The sequence below is a fragment of the Plecotus auritus genome (assembly GCF_963455305.1).
Source record: "Plecotus auritus genome assembly, chromosome: 13".
NCBI lineage: Eukaryota > Metazoa > Chordata > Mammalia > Chiroptera > Vespertilionidae > Plecotus > Plecotus auritus.
This window is the reverse complement of record NC_137779.1, coordinates 5696180-5708424: the sequence shown is the minus strand read 5'-3', so window position 1 is coordinate 5708424 and position 12245 is coordinate 5696180. Positions and strand designations below refer to the sequence as shown.

The window sequence follows — 12245 nt, the reverse complement described above, 5'->3', positions numbered from 1 at the left end:
AATTTAAAAGGATTGAAATAATTAAAAGTATGTCTCTGACCACAACGAAATTGAATTAGGTGGTTGAAATTCCTTTCAACAACAGAGAATTTTGAAATATCCTCAAATATTAGGAAAATAATTTTAAAAAATCATAGGTCAAAAGAAAAAAAAATCACCAGAAAAGTTAGACAACATCTTGACTTGAATGAAATAAAAAATATAACATTTATGGGATGTGGTTAAAACAGTGCTTAGGGGAAATTTTGCTGCTTTAAATACCTATGTTAAAAAAGAAGACAGGCAAATCTCGAGAGACAGAAAGTTAAAGATTAATGGTTACCTAGAAGTAGGGGGGACAGGGGAGGGGAATGACTACTAATGGGTACAAGATTTCATTTGGGATGATGAAAATGTCCTAAAATTGGATTATGGTGATGTTTATACAACTTAGTAATATTCTGAAACCACTGACTTGTACACTTTATATGGAAGAACTTAGTAGGTACATTAGCCCTAGCCGGCTTAGCTCAGTGGATAGAGCATTGGCCTGCTGACTGAAAGGTCCCAGGTTCGATTCCGGCCAAGGGTACATGTCTGGGTTGCAGGCTCGATCCCCAGTGTGGGGTGTGCAGGAGGCAGCCGACCGATGATTCTGTCATCATTGATGTTTCTATCTCTCTCTCCTTCTCCTTTCCTCTCTGAAATCAATAAAGAAATATATTTTAAAAAAAATAGTAGGCACATTATATCTCTATAAACCTGTGTTGTTTTTTTAAAAAACACACCTTATCAATACTTTAGGGAAGGGGGGATAAAAGAGGTGAAACAAACTGTAAAAAACAAAACCAAACAGAATTATTTGCAAATCACATGATTGGGAGAACCTGTATCTAGACTATTTAAAGAACTGTTACTATTCCATATAAGACAAACAACCCAAAATTTGGAATAGACATTTCACCAAAAAAGAAAAATCACGTGGCCAATAAAATAAGCACATGAAAAGATGCTTAACAGCTTTTCAGCATCCTAATCCCAGTTATTAGAGAAATGTAATTGAAGCCAGAGAAATCATTCCACACCCTAGTATCAGAATGGTTACAATAAAGAGAGACAATAACGTGTTTTTAAAACCTTGTACCTGCTACTGAACTGTATTCTTAAAAATGAATGGTAAATTTCATTTTATGTATATTTTACCACAAAAAGAAAAACATCCTTACCAGTACTTTTTAAAATATATTTTTATTGATTTCAGAGAGGAAGGGAGAAGGGGAGAGAGAGAGAAACATCAATGATGAGAAAGAATCATCGATGGGCTGCCTCCTGGGGATCGAACCAGCAACTGGGAGAGGAGCCTGCAACTAAGGTATGTGCCCATGATGGGAACTGAACCCAGGACCCTTCAGTCCACAGGCCGACGCTCTATCCACTGAGCCAAACTGGCTGGGGCTCCTTGCCAGTAGGGGAAAAAGTAGTGAACAAAGCACGAAAAAAAACAACAAAGAATTTTCCCACAAAAAGCCAATATTTAGATGGCTTCACTGGTGAGTTCTATCATATATTTAAAGAAGAAATACAAGTTTATGTAATCTTTTTCAGAAAACAGAAGAGGAGAAAACACTTCCAAACTTATTCAATGAGGGCAATTTAAATGTATAATTAAAGGCATCACAACTTACTGTTTTACAGAAATGTATTACTAAAGTATAAAACCCTAACTGGGTCCCAAACCAGACTTTGTTAGCAAATGAGTTGTGTGATCTTTATCAAGGTACCTCATCTTCTTGAGCTTCAGTTTCCTCATTTGTAAAGTAAGTTCACCAGAGAAATCTTTTCCATTGATATAATTCTGTGGTGCATTTATAAGCATCAATTTTGTTTAAAACATGGATGATCCTAAATTGGTATAACCTGTCTGCAAAACAATACAGCACTATATAGTAAAAGCCAGTTTATACTCTCTGCTGAAGTATTTTAAATTTTGAATATTTAACTTGTATAATTCAACCAAAGCAAAAGAACATAAAAAGATAGTTACCTTAACAACCCACATGTCCAACAAGAGTGGAATAAGACAGTACCACAAAGAAATACCAAATTACTAGTACTAAAAATTAGTATGATGATGATTGTGGAAAATATTTTTGTTAGGTGAAAATAATCAGAATATAAATGATTTAAACTATAAAAATGTACCCAGTATATAAATATAGGCCAAACAAAAGGTCACATATACTAATGAAAGTACAAATAATGCCATTTAGTTGTAACATAGATAAGATGCTATAAGAACTTGACCCTTTTTTTACATCAATCAGCCTATGGTAAAACTGGCTTCATTATACAGCATTTCACTTAAAGTCACAGAACTTACTGACATTAAATAAAGACTTGCTGTAGTACTAGGGTTGTAGGTCTAAAGATTTTTTAAAAATTACCGAGTCTTTGGAAATGCTGACATATACACAAAGAGAAAAAATAAGAAACTTGTCCAAAGGACAGCAATACAAAAATATCAAGATTATGTGAGAAGGTTCTAAGTTGCTCTGGCTTAACTAATGCTTCCTAAGACTCATTATGAATGTAGGATTCTCAATAGAAGTCTCAATGATTAAAACTTGTATCAGTTGATACTGGAATTACCAATAGTATTGTACCTGTTCTACGCAGTGTTGAGATAAAGCCTGTGATTTTGCTAAGTTCTATTAAAATCCAGATATAATAGTTCAAAATTCTTATGCCTATTTCATTTATCACCATCACTCCCTTTCAAATTATCAATTTAAAATTTCTCATGTGACCTTTATTGTTAAGTGTGTCAGCCACAAAACTATTTGATTTATATTAAAGTTCCTTTCAAGAAAGCACAGTGAAGAAAAGGAGTAAGTGTCTAACTTCCTATTCCTGTGGGTGCCTTCCAGAAAAGGAATTTCAAGAGGACCCAGTCTCAGCATTCCCAAAGTCAGCAGAGAAAATACTTGGTAAATACTAATGTCCATAATTAGGCTGAACCATAAATTATTTGTGTAGGTTAAAAAAGTTGCCTATCGGCAATTTCACATGGCTCACCCTATGTCAATGCTTCTATATTAAGAAAAACTTTGTTCCCTTTGAGACTGTAGAATCACTGTCAAGGATTATCTCCTTAACCTTCTCAATAAGTATGTTTATGGGAGTCATCATTTCAGAACCAGAATTTAAGCAATTCATGTTTCCATTAAAATTCCAAAGTCATATAAGCAAAACCAAGAAGTGTTTTAACAGCAGCCAAATTAAAGACGAAATTATCAGATTTATCCTGTTCTGACTAAATTCCTGCCAGTCATATTTCTCTTCACAAAGCAGTAAGTTTTGGTGCTAATCTCACCTCCCACTGAGATTACTCTCACTTTGAGAGCATCTTACCTGAAACTACCGTAGACTATCAGGAGAATGGAAATCAGAAATGTAGACACTTGACTGGAATCCACCAGGGAATAGGCCCTAGAAAAATAAGAGGAAAAAAAATAAATCACATGGCAGCAAGTTCTCACAGAATTTAGTCTACAAACCTAAGTTTTTATTTCATCTTTAATGTAAAAAGGTATAAGTTAGCATTAACATAATAACATAATTAAAATAAGATATGCTAGTTTTCACATCTATTATTAGTTAACTAGAGGCCCATTGCACGATATTTGTGCAAGAATACCCCTTCCTCCCCTGGCTTTGCTCCTGGGCCACCCAGGAGCCTGCAAGTCCTCGCTCCAGGGCCACCTGGGGGCCGGAGCACCATTCCTGTAGTGCCCTCCGCCACCACCCCTCCCCCTCATAGCAGGTGTCCCGCCCTTCCCAGCCGCTCTGTGCATCATATGCAAATTAACCCGCCATCTTTGTTGGGTTGATTTGCATAATCACTCCTGATTGGCTGTGGGCGTAGTGGAGGTACGGTCAATTTACATGTTTGTCTATTATTAGGTAAGATATTCACAGGATGTTGAATATTAATGTAAAAATTCCATTTCTGTATGACATACAATAGATCTTATAACATCCACACCCCATTTAAAAATTACCATATTATCTACCTATTCTGTACCAATGATGAAAAGTCTCAGTGATTAAACTTTTATCAGTTAACACTTGAATTACCAATAGTATTTTACTGGTGATGAGATAAAGCCTGTATCTCTCTCCTAAATTCTATTTCCATTTTTATAACTGCCTATTGGTTCTCTCCATCTGGGAGTCCCGAGGGAAGTTCTTCAAAGTCAACAGGTCCAAAACTAAAGTCATTCTTCTTTTTTTCATACCTGGTCCCCTCAATCCCCTCAAGGAACGGTAACATGATCCCCTCAGTTGTCAAAGCTAGAAATCTGTTGCATTCTTTTTTTTTTTAATCCTCACCAGAGGACATTTTTCCATTGATTTTTAGAGACAGTGGAAGAGAAAGGGAAAGACAGAGAGAAATATCGATGTGAGAGAAACACATTGATTGGTTGCCTCCTCCACCGCCCTGACCAGGGAGACGCCTACAACCGAAGCACGTGCCCTAGACCGGATTTGAACCCGGGACCTTTCAGTCCACAGGCCTATGCTATGTCCACAGGCCTATGCTCTGTCCACTGAGCCAAACCAGCTAGGGCAGTCTGTTACATTGTTGACAACCGTGATCTTACCTCCCAGATGTAATGACAGTTGGAGTCCTGCAATTCCACACCCACAACTCCCCTACTTCTCTCAGTCCTACTGCCAATTCCTTAGCTCCCTTCCATGGCTTGACTCTCAGAAATCTTGTTTGTAAGTCTGTCTCCAGGAGTTCACCCTCCACACTACCCATTCTTGTTTTGTTAGGAGTTTTCCTAAATACATTTATGTTCCTTTTTTCATTTAAGCAAATATTTAATGATGCCTCTGTGCCAAACAGACACTCTGCTAGCCACTGGGGATAGAGTAACAAGTAAGATTGTCTTAGTTCTTCCCTGAATGTCTTTTCTAAAGGAATAAAAAATAAATGTCATGCTAAGGAATTTAAAAACCAGAAGTTAACAAGCAAGTGAATATACTCATGGAAAAGGTTGTAAGAGGGAGAAAGACAAGTACAGGATACTGTGAGAACGTATAAGTAAAATTGGGGAGGGGTGCTTTCCTTAGGGAAGGAGATGAATGAGAGATACATAAATAGGACTTGGTGATATTTAATGGGACTAGGAAGGATTCCCAGGTTTCTGCTGAGCCGCTGGTGGACGGCTTGTACCATTTAGCAAAAAAAGGCAACACAGGAGGAGCAGGTTAAAATTTTGGTTTTAGATGGGTTGAGATGGTTGGATATCTGGGTCTACAGACCAAAGCAGCTCTAAGCTATAAAGTGTATATTGGGAGCTTATCACCTTCTATGTGGTAATTAAAGCCATGGTGTGGTTAAGACTGCCTAGCAGCAGTGAGAAGAGAATCCAAGATAAAACCCTAAGAAACCTCCAAAACCTAAAGACCAGGCAGAAGAAGGAGATACAAAGAAATCCAAAGAGAAACAGAGAAAGAGGAAGAAAACCCAGGATAGCAGGGTGATGAGCGTGTTTCAAAGAGGCAGCAGGACTGGATGGTGTCTGAATTTAAACCCTTGATCTACCCCTTACTAAGACGGAACTAGTTACTTAACCTCTCTAAGGTCCAGCTTCATCTCTACAATGGGGATAATGACAACATCTATTTTAAAGAGCTGTTAAAGAATTAAATAAGTAATTCATATAGAGAGCCGAACACTGTACGTGCTCAGCTTCCATTGTTTGTAGTAGGAAGGAGAGGTCACCTGTGTTGAAGACTGCTGAGAGGTCAAGTAAGATGAAAACTGCAGTGTCCACTGGATTTATTTAATGTGTATGTCACTGGTGACCTTAGCAAAAATAGTCTTAGTGAGGTGATGAGGGTCAGACTGGATTATCTTTAGATAATCACTTTAAAAAAAAAGTTTTTATTGATTTCAGAGAAGAAGGGAGAGTGAGAGAGAGAGAAACATCAATGATGAGAGAGTCTTCAGTTGGCTGCCTCCTGCACGCCCCCTACTGGGGGTTGAGCCCAAATCCCGGGCATGTGCCCTGACGGAATCAAACCATGACCTCCTTGCTTCATGGGTTGACAATCAACCACTGAGCCACACTGGCCAGGCAATAATCACTTTTATTAGTTTCTTTAGAGCCTTCTCACCATTTCTTATACAAACAGCAAAGTTTTAAATACACAGCTCTGGCCCTGGCCGGTGTGGCTCAGTTAGTTGAGCATTGTCCCATGCACCAAAAGGTTGCCAGTTCGATTCCTGGTCAGGACACATGCTCAGGTTGTGGGTTCAGTCCCCAGTTGGAGTGCATGTGGAAGGCAACTGATCGATGTTTCTCCTTTCCTCTCTCTCTAAAAAATCAATAAAAACATATTTAAATACACAGCTCTGTACTCCCCCACCCGTTTTTACAGTATAGACTAGAGACCTTCCTGTATCAATATGTGGAGAGCTTTTTCTTCTTTTTCTTTATACATCCCCATAATATTCCATTGTATGGATACACCACATTGCTTTTCTTTTTTAAAAAATCCCTTTTAAATGGACACTGTGGTATCCAAAAATTTCTTTACAAACAATTCTTTAATAGAGACTTGTAAATTTACCTGCACTGCACACACAATGAAATGACACACCTGTGTAGAATAAAGCTCCTAAAATTGAGATCTGGATTGAAAAGAAAGGCACTTTGACAGATGTTGCCCAACTGCCCTCCAGAGAAGTTAAATCACTTTGCACTCTCACCAGTAATGGATAAAAGTTCTCTCTTTCTCCCTCTCTTTCTTTCTCTTTCTCTCTTTCTCTTCCTTTCTTTCTTCATTGTCTTCTCAACAGTGAGCATTGTCTAACTTTTGAATTTTTACCAACCTGACAGATGGAAATTGGTATCTCAATATGGCTTTAATTTGCATTAATTAATTTTCTGATGTAATTAAAAATTAATTTAAGATTGAGCGGCTTTTCTTATGATTAAGGGCTAGTAGGCATTTTGAAAAGCAATTAAAATTTTTTTACAGACTCCAGAGCTATAGAAATATAAGCAGCTTTTTTTTCCCCTGAGGAACTTTTGCTGGTGTTTTACTTGAATGACTTGGCTTTTTTGTTCCCTTTGTATTCTGAAGCATTTGTCATTACCCTCCCAAACTCAGAGTCTTAAGGTCTATCAGTGGAGTCGCTTAAGACTTCTGAAAGTCTGAGCTGAATTTTTGTGAAACCAGCTCCTCCTACTTTACAGTCCTGTGCTGTGTTCTAGTTCTAGTCTGTGGCTGACCATCTTGTAGTCACTGACTTTCTTCAGTCTGTCTTTCAAGGTGAGGGCTGACCATGCGCAAAATACCTTACGAAGAGGCTGATTAGGGCGACCAGGTCAGGTCTCCATAGCCTCGTGGTAAACATGGTAGCCACTGCAGAACTAAATGCATGGTTTCAGGAAAAAACACTCTCATGTTTAAAGGCTTCTTCTAGACTAAACAGTTTTTGGTTTTGTTTTCTTTTTCAAATAAATCTACACAAGAAAATCTGATTAAAACTGACTCCTAATGTAAACTGTGCCAAGTATCACATAATTAGAAGTTACAACTTATTTCATGGTATTATTTAAAATTCCATATGTTTTCAATTCTTACTACCCTTACAGAAGTTTTACAAAAAGCTTTTTTAATAAAAAAGTTACTTCTTAGAAAATACAGAACATGAATTAAAATTAATTTTGATTTTAAAATACTATCAATTTTCCTTTTAAAAATTTCCAAAAATAATTAATGTTCATTGTAAAAAAATTCAAATACCAGTAAATATACGAAGCAGAAGTACAAGGGCCTCCTCTCTCTTCTCTCTGCACGCCCATTCCCTGGTTGTAGACACTGTTTACAACTGGTATAGGCATCCTTCCATAAATTGTGGGTACAGAATGCATACACACCACAAAAACAAAGCACACCTGTTCTTCTATAACTTGCTCTTTTTTAAGCTCAACATGTATCAGGAGCTATTCTTTTCTACTGCCTTACCTTACTGGCCTTTTGCTGTAAAATGAAGACATGAAAAACTTAACAATATAGAACGCACTTTTTTTTTTAAATAAAGAGAAATATTCTAGGTTCAATGAACACAACTTTTAACCACATGAACATTGTCTAGTAATTCTCAATTCTGTATTAATAATAGCCTATCTACCAATGTTTCTCCCTTTTTCATCTAACTTACCCTTCTGAATTAGGAGGGTAGATTGTGGTTCCTAACCTCAATAGAAACAAATGGATGCCTTTGTTCATGCCTCTCTTTTTAGTCAATTTAAGACGTAGGCCCTACCCAGTTTGGCTCAGTGGATAGAGTGTCGGCCCTCGGACTGAAGCGTCCCGGGTTCAATTCTGGTCAAGGGCATGTACCTAGGTTGCAGGCTCGATCTGGTCAGGGCACATGCAGGAGGCAACCAATCAATGTGCCTCTCTCACACCAATGTTTCTCTCTCTGTGTCTCTCCCCTTCCCTTCCACTCTCTCTAAAAATCAATGGAAAATATCTTCAGGTGAGGATTAACAACAACAAAAGATTTAGTGAAGATAGGAACATTTCTAGTGCCCTTTTACTAAAGACAAACCATGGACTCCCACAGGTAAAGATAAGGTGCATATCATGACACTGAACATTCAAACCTCCTGTGAAAATATCATTAGCATCTTGTACTTTCGCAGATGTACTCTAACAACCCCTTTTAGCCTACAGCAGTGGTCGGCAAACTCATTAGTCAACAGAGCCAAATATCAACAGTACAACGACTTAAATTTCTTTTGAGAGCCAATTTTTTAAAATTTAAACTTCTTCTAACGCCACTTCTTCAAAATAGACTCGTCCAGGCCGTGGTATTTTGTGGAAGAGCCACACTCAAAGGGCCAAAGAGCCGCATGTGGCTCGCGAGCCTCAGTTTGCCGACCACTGGCCTACAGGGACTAGAAAAACATTGATCTTGTATATATTATTCTTTAAATGTGTATAAAAATCGTTTTTGGAAAATAACATCTGCTTAACAATGTGAACATATTAGCACATTTGTTATCAACACCAAACAGGTTAGAATATTTTGCTATCTTAAAACAACTTTATAATAGTTTTTTCTATTAGCTTTTCTTTGGGAAAAATTTACCAGGGAACTTTCTGCCACTTAAAATTCTCAAAGATTAGGGATTTCTTGGCATAGATACATTAGATTTTATGAATCACTTAAGTTGACTTCATTAGAAGTTGCCTGTGTCAAGTTAAAAGAGAAATATGTACACTTTACTATCAAGTCTTTAAAATGCCCTGGAGACAGAAAGATCTATATAAATATAAAAGGCTAATACGCAAAGTGTCTCCTCAGGAGTTCGACTGGGTGACCGGGAGTTTGAGCGCTCGCTATGACAAGCGTTGACCACCAGGGAGCGGCGCAGAACAAAGGAAGACCCCGGGCTGGCAGCCGGAAGGCCCAGATCGGCCATGATCACTGGCCAGGCCTAGGGACCCTACCCGTGCATGAATTTTGTGCATCAGGCCTCTAGTTTATTATAAGCTGACTAGAGGCCCGATGCAAGAAATTCTTGACTGCCTGGATCCCTCCCTCGCAGCCACGGGCAGCTGCAGCCCCGGCTTCATCCCGGAAGGACGTCCATCTGGTCTAATTAGCATATTACGCTATTATTATTATAGATGATAAGCCTAGGATGTATTAGAAACATAAGTTCTCCTCACATTAGCTGTCTTAAAAATCTGCTGGATCATATTGTATATTTAATCAATAGAAAGAGATAATTACAAAAAGAGCAAAAGTAAAGCTTGCAGAACATGAATTCAAATGAATTACAGAGCTGTGCAGTCCAAGATGGCAGCCACCAGTCCCATGTGCTTATTTAAATAAAATTAAAAATTCAGTTCCTCAGTTACGCTAGTTGAATTTCAAGTGTTCAACAGCTGGTGGCTACTGCATTAGATGGTCAGAAAAAGAACATTTCCATCACTGCAGAAAGTTCTAGTGACTGCACACTGACACACACCTGTATACAGTAGACCCTTGAACAACACAGATTTGCACTGTGCATGTCCACACATACACCAGTATTTTTCAGTAAATATAGAGTTGACCATCTGTATCCATGGGTTGCAAATCTGTGGATTCAACCAACCACAGATCAAAAACAGTACATATTTTAATCCATGGGTGGGATCCCACTATATATTGTATGTATGCATTGCTCTACGCTATTTTATATAAGGGACTTGAGCATCTGTGGATTTTGGTATCTCTAGGGGGTCCTGGAACCAATCCCCTGTGGATACTGAACAACTGAAGTCACGTGCTAATTTTCCACTGCATGTGTGACAGGGTGGGGGTGGGGTATCAGCCCCCTAAGCCTTGTGTTGTTCACAGGTCAACTGTAGATAGATACCCATGTTGCATTTCAAAAACTGGAGTGCTGGGCTTTTATTGTTGGCCAACAGCAATAACATCTATCATTTTACTGAGCATTTATGCATTTTTACAATCATTCTATGAGGTTAAAGTACTACATATCCACAAATTCCTTATCCAAAAATACACCTTGAGAATAGATGTTTCAGAATTTTTTGAATTTTACAAAGAAAATACCCCTATTGTGGCCTGGAGTGGTACTTTTATAATGAAATGATAGTATTTCTGTAGTGAAACATATGAATAGTCCCATTAAGGAAGATAAATAAAGATTATAAATAGCCTCATATCAGTTTATGTCACATTTGCTTCCAAAAGAGTTTGCATCGTTGTTGGTTTGGGGATTTGTGGACTTGTGTGATTGTCACCATTTTTGAGATGAGGAGCGAGGTACAGTTCTGAACAAGGAAAGTCTAACCCCAAAGTCTCCCAAAATGACTTCATCATCTCCCCCAAACTGGAGGACAAATGGAGCCAGGAGGCTCTGATTCTTATCTTTTCTTATTTTTCTTTTCAATATTGTTTATTCATTTTTAGAGAGAGAGAGCTTCGAAGGGAGAGGGAGGAAGAGGGAAACCAGCCCGAAACCCGGGCTTGTGCCCTGACCAGGAATTGAACCCACAACCTTTCAATGCACTAGTCGATGCCCAACTAACTGAGCCACACCAGCCAGGGCTTTGGTTCCATCTTTAATTATACCGTAACTAGCCAGCTAATCTTCCCGGGTCAAGTCTTGCTATCTTTCTGGTCTCTAGAAAATCCTCTGTTGGCCTAGATCAGTGGTCGGTAAACTCATTAGTCAACAGAGCCAAATACCAACAGTACAATGATTGAAATTTGAGAGCCAAATTTTTTAAACTTAAACTATATAGGTAGGTACATTGTTATTAACTTAATTAGGGTACTCCTTCAATCGCACTGTACGTGCGCGATTTTGTGGAAGAGCCACACTCAAGGGGCCAAAAAGCCGCATGTGGCTCGCTAGATGAACATGGAGGCCCAACTACCTTTTATCTTCAAGATTCTAGGTTTTTACATTGTGTTTTTCTTCCAAAAATAAAGATATTGCCAGAAATATCCTTTCACAGATAACTGTCTTTCATTTGGCTGCATATGGCATATCATTAGCACTGACAAAGAGGACACTGTTCCCAGGCTACTGAAAACAGTAATTCATTTTCTTCTTTTAATCACCCAATATTTACAGACTTAAAAGTGATCTATGTAAAACCTACATTATACCAGCAGAGACAGATAAAGCTAAGCCATTATACGGTTAGAGTCTCTGGTTGGTTTAATCAACCCTGGGAAAATTTTTCTCTTGGGTTACTTTTTTTAAAGTGTGGCCAGTCTTAGGGTCCAACCCATGAGCTCTTTTTTTCTTTGCCAAATAGATCGGTTTGTCCTATATGTGTTTATACCCTTGGTCTCCTGAAGTAGGCTCACTTCTTAACGACTCCACAAGCCCATAAAAACAAGCAGACAGCTATTTTAAAATGTCTAAAGGTTTTCACTGCTAATGATGATGGTGAGGAAGAGGTCCTGGCCTCCACCTCTCTCTTCTTCTCTTTGCCCAGACAAAAAATTGAAGAGTCATCAACACTTCAGAAGTAAACAGAGATCCTAGCATTTTACTACAGGAATTAGGTCTGGGCTCTAGGGTAACACTTGAATAAGGTAAGAAGGAAAGGAAGGTATTCCCACCAAAAAAGGGTGGATAGTCTGGCCAATTTTAGAAAATTAAAGCCCAGCCCTAACTGGTTTGGCTCAGTGGATAGAGCGT

General features: G+C 38.3%; 1 protein-coding gene across 1 annotated transcript in view; it reads right to left on the bottom strand.

Moving 5' to 3' along the window:
• The window catches only part of SPPL3 (signal peptide peptidase like 3), a 114233-nt gene that overhangs the window by 34634 nt on the left and 67354 nt on the right, over positions 1–12245 (bottom strand). Inside the window, exon 2 of the mRNA XM_080649934.1 lies at positions 3391–3468. Coding sequence (XP_080506060.1) covers positions 3391–3468 — 78 coding nt within the window. The remainder of the gene's footprint in view (positions 1–3390; positions 3469–12245) is intronic.